Here is a 24,349-nt window from a genome sequence, read left to right as displayed (position 1 = left end):
AAAACATAAATCATACAACAGTACAGTACAGGCCCCACGGCCTACAGTGTCGTGCTGACCTTTAAACATACTCTAAGATCAAGTTAGCTCTTTCCTCCACATAACCCTCCATTTTTCTTTCATCTATGTGCCTATCAAAGAGTTTCTTAAATGTCCCTAACGTATCTGTCTCTATCACCACCCTAGGCAGAATGTTCCACGCACCCACCACTCTGTGTAACTCTGAGAACCCCCTATATTTTTGTCCAATCTCCTTAAAATTATACCCCTCGTATTACCCATTTCCACCCTGAGAAAAAATCTCTTGCTAGAGTGCCAAGATTGTCAGGGGGCCAGAAGTAAGTAGAGTGGTTAAGGTTCTTGGTAAAAGGACTCAAGGTCGATAAGTCAACTGGACCAGAAGGGTGACACTCCAGGGTTCTGAAAGACATACCTATAGAGATTGTGGAGGCACTAGTAATGATCCTTCAAGAAGCAGTAGATTCTGGAATGGTTCTGGAGGACTGGAAAATTGCAAATGTCACTCCACTCTTTGAGAAGGGAGAGAGGTAGAAGAAAGTTAATTATTGGCCAGTTAGCCTAAGTTCTGTGGTTGGGAAGATCTTGGAGACCATTATTAAAATTCAAAATTATCAAAGTACATATATGCCACCATATACACAGCCCTGAGATGCACTTTCTTATGGGCATACTCAATAAATCCAATAACCAATAATCAATGAAAGATTTCACCAACTGGGTGGACAACCAGTGTGTAAAAGGCAATAGACTGTGCAGATAGAAAAAGAAAGAAAAAATAATAATGATAAATAAATAAACAATAACTATCAAGAAGATGAGATTGAGTCCTTGAAATTGAGTCCACAGATTGTGGGAAGAGTTCAGTGATAGGGCAAGGTAAGTTATTGCCTCTGGTTCAAGCGCCTGATGGTTGAGGGGTAATAACTGTTCCTGAACCCTGTGGTGTGGCTCCTAAGGCTCTCTTCTCTGGCAGCAGTGAGAAGAGAGCATGACCCGGGTGTTGGGGGTCCCTGAAGATGGAGGCTGCTTTCCTGCAACGGTGCTCCGTGTAGATGTGCTCAATGGTGGGGAGGGGGCCTTCATGTGATGGACTGAGCCATACCCACTACTTTTTGTAGGATTTTCCATTCAAGGGAATTGGTGTTTCCATACCAGGCTGTGATTCTGCCAGTCAATATACCCTCCATTACATATCTACAGAAGTTTGTTGAAGTTTTAGATGTCATGCTGAATTTTCGCAAGCTTCTAAGGAAGCATGGGCACCACATACTTTCTTCGTAATTGCACATCTGGGCCCAGGACAGATTCTCTGAAATGATAACTCTGAGGAATTTAAAGTCATTAGCCCTCTTCCCTTTTGATTCCCCTCTGAGGACTGGCTCATGGATGTCTGGTTTCCTCCTCCTGAAGTCAACAATCCACTCTTTGGTCTTGCTGATATTGAGTGAGAGATTGTTGTTCTGACACCACTCAGCCATGTTTTTAATCTCCCTCCTATATGCTGATTCATCACCAGCTTTGATTCAGCCTATGACAGTGGTGTCACCAGCTAACTTAAATACAACATTCGAGCTGAGTTTATCCACACAGTTATAAATGTAAAGCAAGTAGAGCTGGGGGCTAAACACACAGCGATGTAGTGCACCTGTGCTGATGGAGATTATGGAGGAGGTGATGCCAATCTGAACTGCCTAGGGTCTCCAAGTGAGGAAACTGAGGATCCAACTGCACAAGGAGGTACTGAGGCCAAGGTCTTGAAGCTTATTGGTTGGTTCTGAAGGGATGATAGTATTTAATGCCAAGCTGTTGTCAACAAAAGCATCCTGATGCATGAGGCATTGTTGTCCAGATGTTCCAGGGTTGAGTGAAATGGCATCTGCGGTGGACCTGGTGTGCTGCTAGGCAAAACTGGAGCAGATCCAAGTCTCCTCTCAGGCAGGAGTTGATATGCTTCATCACCAACCTCTCAAAGCTGTGGACATAAGTGCTACTGGATGATAAGTCAGTGAGGCAGATTACTACGTTCCTTTTAGGCACCATTATAGTTGAAGCTTGCATGAGGCAGGTAGACTGCTGAAATGAGAAGTTAAAGATCTCAGTGAACACCCCATCCAGTTAATTAGCACAGGTCTTTAGTACTCGGCCAAGTACCAGCAGCTGGGCCAGACGCTTTCCACGGGTTCTCTGTCCAGAAGGGTGCTCTCACATCAGCCTCTGAGACTGAAGTCACAGGGTCACTGGGGGCTTCAGGAGTTTGTGATGCTTCCTCCATGTCAAAACGTAGAAGGCATTGAGCTCATCTGGAAGTGATGCCCTGTTGTCGCCTATGTCACTTGATTGCACTTTATAAGAGGTGATAACATTCAAGCCCTGCCACAACTGTCAAGTAGCCTTCGTTGATCCAAGTTCAGTCTGGAATTGTCACTTCACTTGTGAGATGGCCTTCTGGGGATTGTACCTTAAAAATGCGGTTTCATCTTTAATTAAAGATGAGGTTTCAAGGTACTTGGAGGCACATGATAAAGTAAGCCAAAGTCAGCACGGTTTCTTTAAGGGGAAATGTTGCCTAGCAAATCTGTTGGAATTCTTTGGAGAAATAATAGGCAGGATAGAGAAAGCAGAGTCAGTGGATGTTGGTTACTTGGATTTTCAGAAGGCCTCGGACAAGGTGCCACACATGAGGCCCTTGTTATTACAGGAAGGATACTGACACGGATAAAATATTGGCAAACTGGCGGGAGACAAAAAGCAGGAATAAAGGGGATTTAATCTGGTTGGCTGTTGGTGAATAATGGTGTTCCACAGGGGTCTGTGTAGGGGTGATTCTTTTCACGCTATATATCAATGATTTGGATGATGGAATTGATGGCTTTGTAAACAAGTTTGCAGATGATATAAAAATAGGTGGAGGGTCAGGTAGTGTTGAGGAAGCAGGCAGTATGCAGAAAGACTTAGATTGGGAAAAGAGGCAAGGAAGTGGAAGATGGCCACGTGCTTTGGTAGAAGAAATAAAAGTGTAGACTGTTTTCAAAACAGGAAGAAAATTCACAAATTAAAGGGGCAAAGGGACTTGGGAGTCCTTGTACAGGCTTCCCTGAAAATTAAGTTTCACGTTGAGTCAGTGGCAAGGGAAGGCAAATGCAAAGTTAGCGTTCATTTCTAGAGCAATAATATAGAGGTAATGATGTAATGCTGAGCCTTTATGAGGCATTGGTCAGACTGCACTTAAAGCAGTTCTGGGCCCCTTATCTAAGAAAAGATGTGCTGGCATCGGAACGTGTCCGGAGGAGGTTTACTGAAATGATTCCAGGTATGAGAAGATTAACACATGAGAAGCGTTTGATGGCTCTAGGCCTGTACTTGCTACAGTTTAGAAGGTGGCGGGGGGGGGGTGCGGGGGCTGGAATCTCATTGGAACCTATCAAATATTGAAAGACCAAGACAGAGTGGATGTGGGGAGGATATTTCCGGTAGTGGGGAAGTCTAGTACCAGAGGGCACAGTCTCAGAATAGAGAGACGTCCAAATAGAAGAAAGATAAGGAGGATTTTCTCTAGGCAAACAGTAGTGAATCTGTGAAATCCATTGTCACAGATTGCTGTGGAGGCCAAGTTATTGGGTTTATTTAAAGTGGGAGTTCATAGGCCAGGGCATCAAAGGTTATGGGGAGAAGACAGGAGAATGATGTTGAGAGGGATAATAAATCAGCCATGGTGGAGCAGATTCAATGGGCTGAATGGCCTAATTCTGTTCCTATGTCATGGTCTTATAGTTTCACCCACTCAATCTTTGCTTCTCATCATTTTTTACTCCTCCAACAAGTCACCCCTCACCCTCTTTTGCTCTCAAGAGACAAGCTCTATCTCACTCAACCTGTCCTCATAAGACATACTCTCTAATCCAGGCAGCATCCTAGTAAATCTCCTTTGCACCCTCTCTAAAGCTTCCATATCCTCCTATAATGCGGTGACCAGAACTGAACACAATAGCCCAACTGGGGTCTCAAGTAAAATAAGATGGGCCTGGTTTAAAGGCCTTGTCTAAGCTGGTGCCAGGTAAGACCATAAGATATAGGAGCAGATTCAGGCCATCCGGCCCACCGAGCTTACTCCGCAAAAGTCCTTGGTAAGCCTGAGGATGGTGCATTATTATGGATTCCAGCTTGCCGTGGACTGGGAAATGAGGAAGAAAAACATCAGGATGTCTCATTTCTGGCAGCCACCCAATGACGTTCGCACGTTTAGAGACAGAATAGGATAATGCAAGTAATGAACTGTGACAGAATCTTTTAACCCACTGGAACATTACTCACCCTGATAATGAACTAAACTATTCCCACAACCTCAATTTCAAGGACTCTTCATCTCATATTCTTGCTTATTTATTTATTAATATTATTTTTGCCTTTCTTTTCTTTTTCTATTTGCACAGTTTGTTGTCTTTTGCACATTATTTGCTTATTAATCTCTAGGTTGTATATGGTGACATATATGTCATTTGATAATAAATTTACTTTGAACTCATGAATCTTTAAGTGCCTCCCATTGCCTATTTGCAGTCCACTTTTGTTAAATCTTTTAAAAATTTTAGCAAAATTGCTGTCATTGCCGTTTACAACCTGTACTTCGGATTAATTCTGTCTTGTTCTGCGATTCTGCTGAATCTGATTAGTTTGTGATCATTTCTATGAATAGATCTCTCCTATTGACAATTCTTTAATCTGCCCAGATTTAGTCTCTAGAGCTAAATTCATAATTACCATGTTAGTCTTGCAACATTCTGTCCACAAGAGTATTCTTCTGAATGCATTTATAGAACGTACAGAACAGGAACAGGCCCTTCAACCCACAACGATGTGCTGAACCAAATCAATTAGTAATCAAATAGCCAATTAAACTAATCTCTTCTGCCTGCAGCATGTCCATATCTTTCTATTTTCCTCACATTTATGTGTCTATCTAAACGTCTCTTAAAAGTCCCTATTGTATCTGCCTCCACCACCATTCCAGGAACCCACCACTCTCTAGTGTAAGAAAAGCTTTCCCCTCATACCTCCTTTGAAATTAACCCCCACACCCCACCCCGCCCTTACCTTAAATGCATGCCCTCTGGTATTAGATATTTTAAGCCTGGGAAAAAGATACTGTCTGTCTACTCTATCTATGACTCCTATAATCTTGAAACCATCTATCAGATCCACCAGTCCAGAGAAAATAACCCACGTCTGTCCAACCCCTCATTGGCGTATGCCTTCTAATCCGTCAACCCGCCCTCTTTCCTGTCATGCTGACTGTATGATCATGACTACAGATCAAGGCAAACAGTACGAAAATCAAGTAACACTCTCAACATGCAGTCTAGTGTAATCCTGATGTTTGGCCCCACAAATTCTGCACAAAACCAATGTGCTTCACTCATACAGAAACATCCATGCCAAGGCTGCAAATTCAACAAGAAAAATCACATTCATAGAAACATAGAAACATAGAAAATAGGTGCAGGAGTAGGCTATTCGGCCCTTCGAGCCTGCACCGCCATTTATTATGATCATGGCTGATCATCCAACTCAGAACCCCGCCCCAGCCTTCCCTCCATACCCCCTGATCCCCGTAGCCACAAGGGCCATATCTAACTCCCTCTTAAACATCTGTGAAACATTGTTGTATTTACAGTCACAATAGTAAGACCATAGGAGCAGAAATAGGCTATTCGGCCCATCAAGTCTGCTTCAGCATTCAGTCATGGCTGATATACTATCCCTCTCAACCCCATTCTTCTGCCTTTACCCCATAACCTTTGACACCCTGACTAATCAAGAACCTATCAACCTCTGCTTTAAACTTATCTAACAGCTTGACCTCGACAGCCATCTGTGGCAATGAATTTCACAGATTCACCACCCTCTGGCGGAAGATTACATACACTTTTTTATTGTAAAATCACAGCATTAAAACCTACCTCCATTGAACAACAGAGGACAGCATCTTCTTTGACATCTTGTGATAGTAACAGCTGAGGCAGGGTTGTAGCAGCAAGAGTCCATTATTCAGGGAGAAAAAAAGAAAATTTTGATCATTAATACAAAAGAAGAAGATATCAATTTATGTACAATGTCACGATATTATAGAAAGATCGCTTTCTGCCACATGATGACAACAGGCCAAGTGGATATGGCCCAGTCCATCATGGGTAAAGTCCTCCCCACCAGTGAGTGCATCGACACGGAGACTGCTGCAGGAAAACAGCGTCCATCACCAAGGACCTCCCCCCACCCCCACCCAGATCATGCTCCCTTGTTGCTGTTGTCATCACAAAAGGTGCAGAAGCCTCAAGACTCACACCACCAGGTTCAGGAACAGTTACTATTCCTCAACCATCAGGCTCTTGGAACAGAGGGGACAACTTCACTCAACTTCACTTGCTCCATCACTGAACTGTTCCCACAACCTCTGGACTCACTTTCAAGGACTCTTCATCACAGGTTCTCAATATTTATCATTTATTTATTACTTATTGTTTTTTTTCTTTGAAATTTGCACAGTGTGCATTTAGACCATAAGACAAAGGAGCAGAAGCCGGCCATTCGGCCCATCGAGTCTGCTCCGCCATTTTATCATGAGCTGATCCATTCTCCTATTTAGTCCTACTCCCCCGCCTTCTTTGTAATGTCTTTGTAATTACTGTGAATGCCCGCAACCAAATGAAACTCGGGGTAGTATATAGTGACATATATGTACTTTGAAAACAAATTTACAAGCCCAAAGTGAATGGAGCGACTACAGTCGCAGCTGTGTAAAACTGGTATTTGTTAGGGCAACTGCCTCCTATTAAACTCACAGGCACCAACTCTCAGAAACACTCCTGGTATTCAACAATTAGCAATTGCATGTTATCAGGGTCCTACAGATGAACCGTGCAGAGGATTCTGACTGATTACATCACCATCTCCTACGGAGGAGCCTGTCTGGGACCAGAGGGCACAGGCTCAGAATAGAATGATGTCCCTACAGAAAAGAGACGAGGAGGAATTTCTTTAGCCAGGGGGTGGTGAATCTGTGAAATTTGCTGCCACATACGGCTGTGGAAGCCAAGTCTGGGTATACTTAAAGTGGAGGTTGATAGGTTCTTGATTAGTCAGGGAGTCTAAAGTTACGGGGAGAAGGCAGCAGAATGGGGTTGAGAGGGTTAATAGGTCAGCCATGACTGAATAGCAGGGCAGACCCAATGGGCCTAATTCTGCTCCTTGTCTTATGGTCATCGTTTTCTCAGAAAACTTAAAATAATGAATTGAATTGGATTGAATTTATTACTTACATCCTTCATATACATGAGGAGTAAAAATCAATACATTACATCTCTGTCTAAATGTGCAATGTGCAATTTATAGTAAATTATAGTAAATATTATGTACGACAGGATAGTCAATATAAACGTCCAAAAGTCCAATTTAATGTCAGAGAAATGCACACAATATACATCCTGAAATGTTTTTTTCTTTGCAAACATCCATGAAAACAGAGAAGTGCCCCAAAGAATAAATGACAGTTAACATAGAAATACTGTTGAATCAGCATGAATTAATCAGTCTGATGGCCTGGTGGAAGAAGCTGTCCCGGAGACTGTTGGTCCTGGCTTTTATGCTGCAGTACCATTTTCCAGATGGTAGCAGCTGGAACAGTTTGTGGTTGGGGTGACTTTGGTCCCTAGTGATCCTTCGGGCCCTTTTTACACACCTGTCCTTGTAAATGTCCTGAATCATGGGAAGTTCACAACTACAGATGCGCTGGGCTGTCTGCACCACTCTGTAGAGTCCTGTGATTGAGGGAGGTACAGTTCCCATACCAGGCAGTTATGCAGCCAGTCAGGATGGTCTACATTGTGCCCCGATAGAAAATTCTTAGGATTTGGGGGCCCATACCAAATTTCCTCAACCGTCTGAGGTAAAAGAGGCACTACTGTGCCTTTTCCACCACACAGCCGGTATGTACAGACCGCGTGAGATCCTCAGTGATGTTTATGCCGAGGAACATAAAGCTGTTCACCCTCTCAACCCCAGATCTATTGATGTCAATAGGGGTTAGCCTGTCTCCATTCCTCCTGTAATCCACAACCAGCTCCTTTGTTTTTGCAACATTGAGGGAGAGGTTGTTTCATTGACACCACTGTGTCAAGGTGATGACTTCTTCTCTATTTGAGATTAGGCCAATCAGTGTAGTGTCGTCAGTGAACTCAATCAGCAAATTGGAGCTGTGGGTGGCGACCCAGTCATGGGCATACAGGAGGGGGTTTAGAACACAGCCCTGAGGGGCCCCTGAGTTGAGGGTTAGAGGGACAGAGGTGAGGGAGCCCACTCTTATCACCTGCCAGCGATCTGACAGGAAGTCCAGGATCCAGAAACCGATAAAATGGCCATGAAATGCAAACTGAGGGAGTGACATTTTAGGATGATTTCTGTAGCTTTCTGGAAGGCAGCCCAGTAAAGAGTTATACACCTGGAGCTTATTTGTCACTGAAGGTCAGTTATAATTCCAAGGGCAGGGTGGCATCCATTGTTACTACCATCAGGGAGAAGGTACAGGAGCCTGAAGACGCACACCCAATGATTCCCCTCGGCCATCAGATTTCTGAACGGACAAGGAACCCAGCAACACTATCACTCTATTTTATTCTTTTTGCATTATTTATTTTGTACTTGATAGATTTTTTATTTTTCACTGCATTGCATTTGCAAAACAACAAATTTCACATGATATGAAACAGTAATAATAAACCTGAGTCTGGTTCTGAAGTGAAAGCCCCTCTCTGGGACTATCAGAGTCAGAGAATGCTGAGGCTTTGCCGAGGGTGCAGGAGAGGTTTACCAGGCTGCTGTCTGGACTGGAGAGCACGTACTATCAAACAAACTCTCTGCAGCGGCTGAGGGAGATCCCACAGAGGCTATGAGACGGTGAGAGGCATACAGAATAGACAGACAGCATCTTTTTCTCGCAGGGTAGAAATGTCTAATACTAGCATTTAAGGTGAGAAGGAGTCATAGAAACACAGAAAACCTACATCACAATACAGGCCCTTCGGCCCACAATGCTGTGCTGAACATGTACTGACTTTAGAAATTACTAGGTTTACCCATAGCCCTCTATTTTTCTAAGCTTCATGTACCTATCCAGAAGTCTCTTAAAAGACCCTATCATATCCGCCTCCACCACCATCGCTGGCAGCCCATTCCATGCACTCACATCTCTCTGCGTAAAAAATTTACCCCTGACATCTAATCTCTACCTACCTCCAAGCACCTTAAAACTGTGCCCTCTTGTATGAGCCATTTCAGCCCTGGGAAAAAGCCCGTGACTATCCACATGATCAATTCCCTTATACACCTAATTCAAAGGAGCTGTGGGGAGCAAGTTTTTTTTACACAGAGAGCGGTGGGTGTCCGGAATGAACGGCCAGGGGTGGTGGTAGAGGCAGATACATTAGAGACTTTGTAGATAGGCACACAAATCTGAGGAAAATGGAGGGATAAGCAGAAGGGATTAGTCTAGATGCCCATTTGATTATGAATTGATTTGGTTTGGTACAACATTGTGGGCTGAAGGGCCTGTTCCTGAGAACACTACAGCACAGAAACAGGCCCTTCGGCCCATCTAGTCCGTGACAAACCATTACTCTGCATAGTCTCATTGACCTGCACCTGGACCATAGCCCTCCATACCCCGACCATCCATGTAATTATCCAAAATCCTCTACATTATAATCATTTGTTTCTCAGCAGCCCACTGGGATCAGAATTAGAATCAGAATCAGGTTTATTATCACCAGCATGTAATGTGAAATTTGTTAACTTAGCAGCAGCGGTTCAATGCAATACATAATCTAGCAGAGAAAGGAAAAAAAAATTATAATGTATAAAATAAAACATAATAAACAAGTAAATCGATTACGTATATGGAATAGATTTTTTAAAAATGTGCAAAAATAGAAATACTGTATATTAAAAGTGAGGTAGTGTCCAAAGCTTCAATGTCCATTTAGGAATCAGATGGCGGAGGGGAAGAAGCTGTTCCTGAATTAAGGAGCAGGTGACTTACCTCACGGAGACAGGTGTAGATCGGGCAGACGAGCACACGGAAAGGCTCTCCTGCATTGCTTCTCATGATTCCAAACACCTCGCAAAGGAAGGTGATGAATCCCAGCCAGTGCTCAACGTCGCTTTGCTGCAGCTCATCCCTCACCGTGAAATCTTTCTGAAACAAGACAAAAAAAAATGGGATCTCAAAGTCTGCTTACTTTGTATATTAGATTGTAAAACATAGGAGCAGAATTTGACCACTCACCCCATCAAGTCTGCTCCACGGCTGATTTCTTTTTACCCATCTGAACCCCATTCCTCTGCTCTCTCCCCATAACCTTAATCACCCTGACCAATCAAGAACCTATCAACCTCTGCTTTAAATATATCCAATGACTTGGCATCCACAGCTGTCTGTGTCAATGAATTCCATACATTCACTACCCTCTGGCTAAAGAAATTCCTCCTCACCTCTGTTGTAAATGGACGTTCTTCTATTCTGATGTTTTACCCTCTGGTCCCAGACTCTAACTGCATCCAACTAGAGTGCTTCACCTGTGCCTCAGATTATTCATGCCAATGAAGATGGAACTAGTAGTTAGTCATGGCCCTAGAGAAAAATTGGGGTGGCATGGTGGTGTAGTGGTTACCATAACACTATCACTGCGCCAGTGACCCAGGTTCAACTCCTCCACTGTCTGTAAGAAACTTGCACATTCTCCCTATGACCATATTGGTTTCCTTTGGGTGTTGCAGTTTCTTTGCACATTACAAAGACATATGGGTCGGTTGGTTAATTTGTCACATGTGTGTAACTGGGTGGCGCGGGCTCAGTGGGCTGGAAAGACCTGTGATGTATGGCTAAATAACAATGTCTTTCTGTGTTTTGAAGACCGAATGGTTGACTTCCTGACTCAAGGTGCTGTTAAAGCTGACCAAGGTAAAGAGGCTCCTCCTTACAATGTTGAGGTCACCCAGGCTATCATTCTTGCTGCATTGAAGATATACAAAAATATCATTGGGCCAGTAACACGCCTCCTGCATCTACCAGGCACTTGTATCATGTACACAGGAGACTCTGCAGAAGCTGGAAATCCAGAGCAACACGCACAAAATGTTGGAGGAACTCAGCAGGTCAGGCAGCGCCTATGGAAATGAATAAAGAGTCGACATTTTGGGCTGAGACCCTTCAGGACTGGAAAGGAAGGGGGAAGATGCCAGAATAAGAAGTTGGAGGGAGGGGTAAGAGGACAAGCTAGAAGGTGATACGTGAAGCCAGGTTGTTTGGGTGGGGGTGGGGGGAGAATGGACCATGGGACAAAGTGAAGGAGGAGGGGCACCGGGGGGCAGTGATAGGCAGATGAGGAGAAGAGGTAAGAGGCCAGAGTGGGGAAGGGGTATGCGGAATATTAACGTAAGTTGGAGAAATCGATGTTCGTGCCATCAGGTTGGAGGCTACCCAGATGGAATATGAAGTGTTGCTCCTCCACCCTTAGAGTGGCTTCATTGTGTTAGCCGAGGAGGCCACGGACCGAAATGTCACAACAGGAATGGGGACTGGAATTGAAATAGTTGTACCATGTGTACATGAGAATACATTCCTGTTGTCTTTACATTGGAAAAGTTACTGGAGATACCACCTCTTCTAAAGAACGCAGTTTAGAAGGCACCACCTACATCATTGAGCCAAATACTACCAAACAGCATCTTTATACTAGCACCGAGAAGACGCAATAAACTGTTGGATCACACCATTTAATTGCTAGTTTTAACTTTTAATCTCTGCTTGGAATTTTTTAAATAAATAATATGATTTGTTAGTTTTTTGTGTATGGGGTGATGGGGGTGGTTTAGGGTTTGATGTTCTTGCTGCCGTATGCACTATTTTTTTTCTGCGTGGCTGGGAGCTGATGATCATGTTGCCTTTTGCAAGATTTGTTTTTTTATGTGAGGGGGTTGATGTTTTTCTTTGATTTGTGGCTATCTGGAGAAGACAAATCTCAGAGTTGTATATTGCATACATACTTTGATAATAATTATACCTTTGAACTACTTATGTACATGTAACTGTTTAGTATGTTTCCTAGTGGTCACAGTATGTACATACAATTGCTCAGTGTGCCCTCAGTGGTTACAAATCTGTATGATTCTGGAACATTATTTAGTTTCATACTATTTGAATAGAAGCTCTGTGATTGGTTAATGGTTATCTACAAATTTGAATGGATTGTTTCTTATCTATGGTGTAAAAAGAGCTGAACATGCAAGCTCGGCATCTTTAGTCCTCTTTCCCTTTCCCTACTAGACGCGTGTTACTGTCAGTTTTCAAAGCTCTTTGTTCTATTAACACTTAATAAAACCATAGCAAAGTAACAGGTTTGATGCCTCTTTCTTGACTTACAAAAGAACCTCGGATCTAAACCTTCTGAATCCAACAGAGGCTAAACTGGAGATGTGTTGAATATGGAGTGAAATGTGGAACTGGGAAATGGCAGGAATGTGAGCTGGAAGTGAAAGTGGGCATGCTTGCTCCTCAGAAGGAATATCAGTTCTACGCGGGAGAACCAGGTGAGAAATATAATAATGAAATGCACAAAGTCATACTGTTGTATTTGCATGTTTAAATATTTAGCATGTTACTGACCTGTCTGGCATGGGGTAAGGTATGTCCATCTTCATCCTGCAGAGCCAAGGTTATAAGCTTTCCAGCTGGCTTATTTTCTATGCTCCAGCATCCTGTGTAACTTCTTAACCATCTTTTCTACCTGTGCTGCTGTCAAGTTGTACTTAGGGATCCTTGGATCTTCAGAACATAGAACAGTACAGCACACAGGCCCTTCGGCCCACAATGCTGTGCTGACCTTTTCACCTACTCTTAAGATCTCATTTCACCTACTCTAAGATCATAAGAGTTTCTTAAATGAGAATGAGAATCAAGTTTAATATCACTGGCATGTGTTATGAAATTTGTTGTCTCACAGCAGCAGTACATTGCAATACTTATTAAAATAAACTATAAATTACAATAAGAAATATACACAGTGTATATTAAATAATTGGTGCAAAAAGAGCAAAAAAGAGTGAGGCAGTCATTGTCTGATCAGATTCAGAAATCTGATTGGGAAGGGAGGAAGCTGTTCCGGAAACATTGAGGGTGTGTCTTCAGGCTTCATATGCCCTAATAAATCTGCCTCTACCACCACCCTGACAGGGTGTTTCACACACTCACCACTCTCTGTGTAAAGAGCCTGACACCGCCCCCCACCCTGCCCCCCGGCCTTCCTGGGCTTTCCTCCAGTGAGTATGTGTTCCGTAGGTTTCTATCATTGTGTATATCCTAACTTCATCACTCTTCCCAAATCTCACATTTTGAAGATTAAATTCCATTTGCCATTTCTCTGCCCAGTTTACAATCCGAACAATTTGATCAGCAGTTTGAAAAGATTCCCTTCACACTATCAATACCATGAGTCTCCACATCAACTGCAAACCTCCTACATTCAAATTGTTAATGTACTGTAAGTAATAACCCGCACTGACCCTGTGGTATATCATTGCTCACAGACTCCCAATCTCAATAACAGCCCATGACCATCACCCTCGTCTTATTAATTTGATCATAGGAGGTGGACATCACTGGTAATGCTGTCCTTTAGACATCTGGCCCATCCAGTCTGCTCCGCCACTCCATTATGGCTGATTTATTGTTCCTCTCAACCCAATTCTCCTGCCTTCTGCTCATAACCTTTGACACAAGAACCTATCAACACCCGCTTTAAATATACTCAATTTAAATATTCTCAACTCCACAATCGTCTGTGGCAATTAATTCCATAAATTTACCACCCTCTCTCAAAATAAATTTATCATGAAAGTACATATGTGTCGCCATATACAACCCTGAGATTCGTTTTCTTGTGGGCATTCACAGTAAATATAAATAAACAAAACAGAATCAATGAAAAACTGCTCACAATAAGGTGGACAACAGCCAATGTGCAAAAGACAAAAAACTGTGCAAGTACAAAAAGGAGAAAAAAAATAAAATAGTAATAATAAATAAGTAATAAATATTGAGAACATGAGATGCAGAATCCTTGAAAGTGTGTCCAGAGGTTGTGGGAACAGTTCAGTGTTGGGCTGAGTGAAGTTGAGAGAAGTTATCCACACTGGTTCAAGAAGCTGATGGTTAAGGTATAATAACTGTTCCTGAACCTGGTGGTGTGGGTCCTGAGGCTCCTGTACCTCCTTCTTGATGATTGAGGGGTAATAACTGTTTCTGAACCTGGTGGTGTGGGTCCTGAGGCTCCTGTACCTCCCTCCTGATGGCTGAGGGGTAATAACTTCCTGAACCTGGTGGTGTGGGTCCTGAGGCTCCTGTACCTCCTTCCTGATGGCAGCAGTGAGAAGACAGCATATCGCAGATGATGGGAGTCCTTGATGCAGCTTTCCTGCGACAATGCTCTGTGCAGATGCGCTCAATCGTCCCTCTCATCTCATTCTAAAGGAATGTTGTCTCATTACTGAATCTACTTGTTGCTGAACTGCTAAAACAGCAAAGAGCCAACTACTTTGACTGGTTTGAAATCTCACATAGGCGAGTAGGTATTTTTAATGACAATCTGTAGTAACAGTGTCACTACTGCCAAGTTAGTTATTGTTATAAATACAAGATTTATATACTGACATGAATTGAATTGACTTTATTTCTTACATCTTTCACATACATGAGCAAAAATCTTTACGTCACGTCTCCATCTAAATGTGCAATTTATAGTAATTTATAATAAATAGTATGTACAACAGGACAGCCAATATAACATAGAAATACAATTGTATCAGCATGAATTAATCAGTCTGTTGGCCTGGTGGAAGAAGCTGTCCCGGAGCCTGTTGGTCTTGGCTTTTATGCTGCGGTACCATTTCCTGGACGGAAGCAGCTGGAACAGTTTGTGGTTGGGGTGACTCGGGTCCCCAGTGATCCTTCAGGCCCTTTTTACACAGCTGTTGGTGTAAATATCCTGAATAGTGGAAAGTTCACACCTACAGATGCACTGGGCTGTCTGCACCATACCAGGCAGTGATATAGATAGTCAGGATGCTCTCAATTGTGCCCCTATAGAAAATACTTGGGATTTGGGGACTCATGCCAAACTTCTTTAACCGTCTGGGGTGAAAGAGGTGCTGTTGTGCCTTTTTCACCACACAGTCGGTATGTATAGACCAAGTAAGGTCCTCGGTAAGGTGTATACTGAGGAACTTAAGGCTTTCATTCTCTTAACCCCAGATCCATTGATGTCAATAGGGGTTAGCCTGTCTCCATTCCTCCTGTGTGTTGGTGTGTGGCCAAGTGGTTAAGGCGTTAGTTTAGTGATCTGAAGGTCGCTAGTTTGAGCCTTAGCTGAGGCAGTGTATTGTGTCCTTGAGCAAGGTAGTTAACCACACATTGCTCTGCGACGACACTGGTGCCAAGCTGTATCAGCCCTAGTGCCCTTCCCTTGGACAACATCAGTGGCGTGGAGAGGGGAGACTTGCAGTATGGGCACCTGCCGGTCTTCCAAACAACCTTGCCCAGGCCTGCGCCCTGGAAACCTTCCAAGGCGCAAATCCATGGTCTCACGAGACTAACAGATGCCTATATTCCTCCAGCGCGTTGTGAGTGTTCCTATATTCCTCCTGTAGTCTGACTGATGCTGACTGACCTGCTGAGTTCCTCCAGCGCGTTGTGAGTGTTCCTATATTCCTCCTGTAGTCCACAACTTTGTTTTTGCGGCATTGAGGGAGAGGTTGTTTTCTTGACACCACTGTGTCAGGGTGATGACTTTTTCTCTGTAGGCTGCCTCATTATTATTTGAGATTAGGCCAATCAGTGTAGTGTCGTCAGCAAATTTAATTAGCAGATTGGAGCTGTGGACGGCGACACAGCCAGGCTGGTGTTCAATGTCAAGCCTGTGGATCAATGGTCCAGGATCCTCGGGCTGGCCCACTTACTGAACCGCTTTGCTGCTGTATACCATAACTAGGAAATACAGCACTTCAAAAGAACATAGTTGTCCATACAGACAATGATGTTGTGCTAACGTTTTAAACTTCTCCAAGATCAATCAAACTCTTCCCTCCCACATAGCCCTCCATTTTTCTATCATCCATGTGCCTATCTTAAGAGTCTCTTAAATGTCCCTAATGTATCTGTCTTTACCACCACTCCTGGCAGGGCGTTCCACACACCCACAACCCTCTGTGGAAAAAACCTACCTTTGATATCTGCCATATACGTTGCTCCAATCACCTTTAAAAATTATGCCCTCTCATATTAGCCATTTCCGCCTGGGATAGAATTTCTGACTGTCCACTCTATCTATGCCTCTTATCATCTTGTACACCTCTGTCAAGTCACCATTCACACTCCTTCTCTTCAAAGAGGAAAGCCCTAGCTCACTCAACCTCTCTTCATAAGACATGCTCTCTAAACCTGGTGAGCCTCCTCTGCACCCCCTCTGAAGCTTCCACATTCTTCCTGTAATGAGGTAACTGTTGTGACTGCGATCAGATCACTGGAGAGATACTGAAGCTGGTGATCTTTATGCATCACGACAAGCAGGCATCGTTCTGGAGATGCTCTCGGTAGAGGCTCACAAACCCTTAAGTCCATCACATTTTATACCCTTAAGATCAAAGGTAACAACAGGTGATTCAATACAATCACAATAGTTACAATAACAGTGTTTACTTTAAAACTTTGGGTTGACAACTTTGAATTGCATATCTACAGTGGGAGACACCTCTAAATGTTCAAATACCCCTGCTGGGGCAAACTAATTGGTACACGTATTTTAAAAGTTTTGGAAGACAGAGAGCCAGATGCCCAAGACTAGTGTCTGTGTAAGCTGATTCTCCATGTACACAATAGATCAGCTCCTAATTGCAACTATACCTGTGAGCACATTTGACAACATCCATCTGGTCTGCCGGCTAGAACCCAGTCACAATGGTGCAAATAACTTAGTCCACGTTGCCTGGTTTGATACAAGCCGATTAACACAACCCCATTGTCTTACTGTTTGGCTGATGGATATGCTAACATCTCGTGGTCATCATTTTGCAAACCATATCCGTCAGCCTGTGCTCCACAGACAGTGCAAAGGCGAGCTTTTAATGTCAATTTCCTGCTTGCAATTTACAATCCACATTGTTCTTATTTGAAGTGGTAGTTGCTTTATTCACATAACTCCAAAATGCTCCATAATTGTGACTGGTACTAAAAATAAATCAAGTATTTTGTAAAGCTCATCTGTCCTTGCAAGTGTTGTACCTGGTTCTGCCACATTCTACACGGCTGCCATGGGCTAGCTCACCAGATTCCTTTGTAATAACTAACAACGTCAGGTGGATTGCAATCATCAGCTGCATTTCCTGCACTAGTGATACTACAGCTTCTGACAACTATACCCAAATTATCCGAGTCCACAGGACGCTCAAAGCAGCTGCGCAGGTTGACTCTGTGGTTAAGAATGTGTGTATATAAATAAATAACAGATGGGGTACGGAGGGGAGGTGGGGCATTAGCGGGAGTTTGAGAAGTCAATGTTCATGCCATCAGGTTGGAGGCTACCCAGACGGAATATAAGGTGTTGTTCCTCCAACCTGAGTGTGGCTTCATCTTTACAGTAGAGGAGGCCGTGGATAGACGTATCAGAATGGGAATGGGACGTGGAATTAAAATGTGTGGCCACTGGGAGATCCTGCTTTCTCTGGCGGACAGAGCGTAGGTGTTCAGCAAAACAATCTCCCAGTCTGCTTTGGGTCTCGCCAATATATAGAAGGCTGCATCAGGAGCACCGGACGCAGTATATCACCCCAGCCGACTCACAGGTGAAGTGTTGCCTCACCTGGAAGGACTGTCTGGGGCCCTGAATGGTAGTGAAGGAGGAAGTGTAAGGGCATGCGTAGCGCTTGTTCTGCGCAGGTTTAAGGTGCTGGGGAGTAGGTACAGAGGAGATGTCAGGGGTAAGTTTTTTACTCAGAGAGTGGTGAGTGCGTGGAATGGGCTGCCGGCCACAGTGGTGGAGGCGGATACAATAGGGTCTTTTAAGAGACTTTTGGATAGGTACATGGAGCTTAGAAAAATAGAGGGCTGTGGGTAACCCTAGTAATTTCTACGGTAAGGACAGGTTCAGCACAACTTTGTGGGCCGAAGGGCCTGTATTGTGCTGTAGGTTTTCTATGTTTCTATTATTGTACTGGTGCACAGTAGAGAGCATTCTAACAAGCTGCATCACTGCATGGTACGGAAACTACACTGTGGTGGGCGGGAAGGCTCTACAGTGGGTAGTCAGAATTGCCCAAAGCATCACCGGCACCAGCCTACCCACCATTGTGGGCATAGACACAGAAAGGCACTGGGAAAGGGCCTGCAACATCATAGAGGATCACACCCACCCTGCTCATGGACTGTCTGTCCCACTCCCATCAGGGAGGAGGCTATGTAGCACCTACACCAGGACCAGCACAGTCAAAAACAGTTACTTTCCGCAAGCAGTAAAGCTGATCAACACCTCCACCCACTGACCCACCCCTCCACACCCCCAACCACCACTACTTTATCATTTCCAGACAGACACCTTATGTACAGACACTCCTGTCACATTATGGACAGACAATCAATCTATGTATAAAAGCTATCTTACGTATTGATATTTATTGTGTGTTTTATATTATTATGTTCTTTATCTTATTTTTTTTTTGTGCTGCAACGGACCCAGAGCAACAATTATTTTGTTTTTCTTTACACTGTGTACGGGAATTGACACTAAGCAATTTAGTACCGGTTAGTGCAGCATTGAATTTGTATCATTGTGCCCAGTGCTACTACATTGTCCTGCCAAGGTCAAGAATGAGGAGAAAAAGTTATACTGCTGGTTCCTCCGATAAAAGATTGTTCAGGAATCAATGTAACATTCCTACACAGCAAACAGAACACCAGCACATCTACTGTTTCTCTCGCTATTAAGATGAAGGTCACAAACTGCCTTCTCTGTAACATACTGCAAAAATGAATGAGTGCGGAGAAATGTTGAGGTTTTCAACAAAAATTCTTTTTAATTTTCTGGATGTGGGTGTTGAAAGGACGAGAGGAAAGTTCTAGTAGGGCACCATGATAGCATAGCATTAGCACAATGCTATTACAGCTCAGGGCGTCAGAGTTCAGAGTTCAATTCCAACGCTGTCTGTAAGGGGTTTTTTATGTCCTCCTTGGGAGCACGTGGGTTTCCTCCGGGTTATCCAGTTTCCTCCCACAGTCCAAAGGCATAACCATTAGGAGGTTAATTGGTAAGTTACATCTGTAAAATGCTGGAGAAACTCAGCAGGACGGGCAGCATCAAAGGAAATGAATATAAACAGTCGATGAACATCAGGACATCTGGGGTCCCAGCCCGAAACGTCAACTTTTTACTCTTTTCCATAGAAGCCTACGCTTTCATGAGGAGGACATATAAACTTCTTAAAGTTCTGCATGTCTAACCCGTCAGTGGAGAAACAAGGAGCTGGACGGTGTGGGTAGTATCAAAGAGGTATCAGTGCTCCACGGCAGTGTGCAGTCTAACAGCCAGTGATTGTCTCAGGCGTTTTCTTGTGCTATCAAGACACTGTTGGACATTGGTATGCAGAAATCCGCAAGTTCTGATTCGCGGTTCTATTGGTGAACAGCGAGGAGCGGCATGGCCTCGGTCCTGGCAAGGACTAGGCCTCAAACCATGGTGTCAGTTGCTTGCAGCCACCCAGGAGCGAGGCACCGCAGTCGGTGCACTCACCGGAGATGGCGTGGTGCAACGTTCGTGCTGGCGGTGCTGCTCTCCAGTGTTCGCTCAGCAGAAGATGTATTATGTTCGACTGCAGACTGCTGCAACATTCGTGAATTCAAGGACTTGGACTATACTTTTTCTGTGTGACTGTATTCTACTGCTGTCTTATATGTGTGATGTACCTTGAGCTGTGTGTGACTATTGGTACAGTGTTTTGCACCCTGGCCCCAGACCAATGCTCTTTTGTTTGGCTGTATCATGGGTATTCATGTATTATTGAATGACAATTAAACTTGAACTTTAAAAGAGCCTCTTGAATGCCCCTATCGTATTGTCTCCACCAGCACCCCAGGCAGCACATTCCAGGCATCTACCACTCTATGGAAAAAAACTCAGCCCAGACATCTCCTTTGAACTTACACCCTCTCTCATTAAATTCATGCCCTCTGGTTGTTGGTGGTTAAAAAGGTGTATGGTGTGTTGGCCTTCATTAATCAGGGGTTGGGGATTGAGTTCAAGAGCTGTGAGATAATGTTGCAGCTCTATAAAACCCTAGTTAGACCACACTTGGAATATTGTGTTCAGTTCTGGTCGCCTCTTTATAGGAAAGAGGGTGCAGAGGAAATTTACCAGGATGCTGCCTGAATTAGTTAGCATATCTTAAGAGGATAGCTTGAGCAAGCTAGGGCTTTTCTCTTTGGAGTGGAAGATGAGAAGTGACTTGATAGAGATGTACAAGATGATAAGAGACATTGATTGAGTGGACAGCCAGAGACTTCCTCTCCGGGCAAAATTTCCAATCAATCTATGCCTCTTATCATCTTGAACACCCGTATTAAGTCATTTGAGATAGATACATGGATGACAGAAAACTGGAAGGTCATGTAGGAAGAGTTAGATTGACCTTAGAGTAGATTAAAAGGCCAGCACAACATTGTGGGCTGAGGGGCCTGTACTGTTTGCCATCATAAAATATCAAACGTTGCTTTGGTTATATGCCACATAATGAATAAATAACCAAACTGCTCTATTATAAATACACCCAGTTAAAACAGCACTAATATAATTACAGAGCTGTTGGATCTCCACTTAAAATGAAATTCACACATCAAAAAATTAACCTTTCCTTGAAAAACTATAAACTTTCCTTGTTTAGGAAAGGGTAGAAATTCCAAAGATTTTCAGTGGGATTCCAAAATGTTTTCTTTGTGATTAAGGGTGAGAAAGAGTTAAAGTAATAAATAAGATGGATGTACGAACAATACCACAGTGGTAACCAGGACAACGTGTCTTTGCAGTGATCCTGAAAAGACACTAATTGGATCTGCAAGCAATCGGTACAGCATTTGTACAAAATGGGGTCAAGCACTAAAAGGCAAAGCACCCAGGAAAGCACAACGACCACTGAATCCACCTTTTCCCTTTGGCAAAACTTCACAGACACTATTAGAATCAATCAGCTCAACTCATCTCGTCTCTACGGTACGGTCCCGCCAAGATTGCGCACTGTATTAAATGAGGCACAAAGGCACAACGTATTGGGTTGCTTCCAGCAGTCTGGAAATTTAACCCTTTCCTCCCACTTCTGCTGAGGGAGAAACCAGTGATTTTCACACCAATGTGACAAAGCATCCATAATCAGGGACCCCCCCCTTATCCAGGCCATGTTCTCTTCTCATTGCCGCTATCGGGAAGGAGGGTCAGGAGCCTCAGGACCCACACCACCAGGTTCAAGAACAATTATTACGCCTCAACCATCAGGTTCTTGAACTGGGGTGGGGGAATAACTTCACTCACCCCAACACTGATCTGTTCTACGGACGCATTTCCAAGGGCTCTTCATCTCATGTTCTCTATTTATTGATTATTTATTATTAATTATATTTTTTTCTTTATTTTTATATTTGCACAGTTTCTTGTCTTTTGCACATTGGTTGTTTGTCCATCCTGTTAAGTGCAATCATTCATTGATTCTATTGTGTTTCTTGTATTTACAGTGAATACCCACAAGAAAATGAATCGTAGGACTGAATATGGTGACATTTTGATCATAAATTTACTTTGAATTTTGAGCTTATCTATCTGCACCAACATTTGATGGATTTCTTTGTAGAATGGTAAGAAGAGCAATGCAAGTACTTTCTTTTGACCTGTGCATAGTTTGCTTACTTGGTTATACAATGATGGCAGGTGTTAGGCAGTTCTTTGCATATCCTGTGTTTTAGAACGGAGAGTGTTTCAACATAGTACAGGCCCTTTGGCCCATAATGTTGTGCTGACCTTTTAACCAACTCTAAGATCAGTCTAACCTTCCCTTTGAAATGCCTCTACCACAACCCCTGGCAGCATGTTCCACACACCCACCACTCTGTGTAAAAAAAAACGACCTCTGTTATCCCCCTATACTCTCCTCCAATCACCTTAAAATTATGCCCCTGATATTAGCCACTTCCGCCCTGGGAAACATCTCTGGCTGTTCACTCAATCTGTGCCATCTGGTACACTTTTAAATTTCAATTTTCCATTTAAATATATCAGGTATATAGAACTGTGCTACCAATCAGCAATTGGTAAATACAATCAGGACAAATAGTCATCAATACCAAGTTGGGTTAAATGCTACACCTTAACTCTTCATACATGAGACCATAAGATATAGGAGTAGAAGTAGACCATTCAGCCCATTGAGTCTGCTCTGCCATTCAATCATGGGCTGATCCAATTCTTCCAGTCATCCCCACTCCCCTGCCTTCTCCCCATAACCCTTTGATGCCCTGGCTAATCAAGAACCTATCTATCTCTGCCTTAAATGCACCCAATGACTTGACGTCCACATCCGCTTGTGGCAACAAATTCCACAGATTTACCACCCTCTTACTAAAGTAATTTCTCCACATCTCTGTTCTATATGGACACCCTTCAATCCTGAAGTCGTGCCCTCTTGTCCTAGACTCCCCTACCATGGGAAATAAGTTTGCCATATCTAGTCTGTTCAGGCCTTTTAACATTCGGAATGTTTCTATGAGATGCCCCCTCATTCTCCTGAACTCCAGCGAATACAGCCCAAGAGCTGCCAGACCTTCCTCATACAGTAACCCTTTCATTCCTGGAATCATTCTCGTGAATCTTCTCTGAACCCTCTCCAATGTCAATATATCCTTTCTAAAATAAGGAGCCCAAAACTGCACACAATACTCCAAGTGTGGTCTCATGAGTGCCTTATAGAGCCTCAACATCACATCCCTGCTCCTAAACTCTATTCCTCTAGAAATGAATGCCAACATTGCATTCTCCTTCACTACCAACTCAACCTGGAGGTTAACCTTTAGGGTATCTTGCACAAGTACTCCCAAGTCTCTTTGCATCTCTGCATTTTGAATGCTCTCCCCATCTAAATAATAGTCTGCCCGTTTATTTCTTCCACCAAAGTGCACTTTCCAACATTGTATTTCATTTGCCACTTCTTTGCCCATTCCCCTAAACCATCTAAGTCTTTCTGCAGGCTCCCTGTTTCCTCAACAATATCTGCTCCTCCACCTATCTTTGTATCATCGGCAAATTTAGCCATAAATCCATTAATCCCATAGTCCAAATCATTGACATACATTGTGAAAAGCAGCGGTCCCAACACCAACCCCTGTGGAACTCCACTGGTAACCAACAGCCAGCCAGAATAGGATCCCTTTGTTCCCAGTCTCTGTTTTCTGCCAATCAGCCAATGCTCCACCCATGCTAGTAACTTCCCTGTAATTCCATGGGCTCTTATCCTGCTAAGCAGCTTCATGTGCGGCACCTTGTTAAAGGCCTTCTGAAAATCCAAGTACACCACATCCACTGCATCTCCTTTGTCTACCCTGCTTGGAATTTCCTCAAAAATGTGCAGTCAGTTAGTCAGGCAGGATTTTCCTTTCAGGAAACCACGCTGGCTTTGGCCTATCTTGTCATGTGCCTCCAGGTATTCTGTAATCTCACCCCTAACAATAGATTCCAACAACTTCCCCAATCACTGATATCAGGCTAACAGGTCTATAGTTTCCTTTCTGCTGCCTCCCACCCTTCTTAAATAGCAGAGTAACATTTGCAGTTTTCCAGTCATCTGGTACAATGCCAGAATCTATTGATTCTTGAAAGATCATTTTTTATGCCTCTGCAATTTCTTCAGCTACTTCCTTCAGAACCTGAGGGTGCATTCCATCAGGTCCAGGAGATTTATTCACCCTGAGACCATTAAGCTTCCCGATCACCTTCTCAGTTGCAATTTTCACTGCACCTACTTCACTTCCGACACTCTTCAATGTCCAGTGTCTTCCACTGTGAAGACTGACACAAAATACATATTCAGTTCCTCTGCCATCTGCATCTCTCATTACAATATCTCCAGCATCATTTTCTATTGGTCCTATATCTACCCTCAACTCTCTTTTACCCTTTATATACTTAAAAAAGCTTTTAGTATT

General features: G+C 43.4%; 1 protein-coding gene across 4 annotated transcripts in view; it reads right to left on the bottom strand.

Annotated features, from left to right (window-relative positions):
• ctif (CBP80/20-dependent translation initiation factor) overlaps positions 1-24,349 on the bottom strand; it is a 216,768-nt gene that overhangs the window by 8,278 nt on the left and 184,141 nt on the right. For all 4 annotated transcript variants that reach the window (XM_072252173.1, XM_072252175.1, XM_072252176.1 and 1 more), the window contains 2 exons: positions 10,109-10,264; positions 5,979-6,032 (listed from right to left, as the gene is read on the bottom strand). In XM_072252173.1, coding sequence (XP_072108274.1) covers positions 5,979-6,032; positions 10,109-10,264 — 210 coding nt within the window. The remainder of the gene's footprint in view (positions 1-5,978; positions 6,033-10,108; positions 10,265-24,349) is intronic.

Source organism: Mobula birostris, chromosome 3, assembly GCF_030028105.1.
Source record: "Mobula birostris isolate sMobBir1 chromosome 3, sMobBir1.hap1, whole genome shotgun sequence".
In the NCBI taxonomy this organism is placed as follows: Eukaryota; Metazoa; Chordata; class Chondrichthyes; order Myliobatiformes; family Myliobatidae; genus Mobula; species Mobula birostris.
The sequence above is the reverse complement of the archived record's forward strand: the minus strand, read 5'-3'. Positions and strand labels throughout refer to the sequence as shown.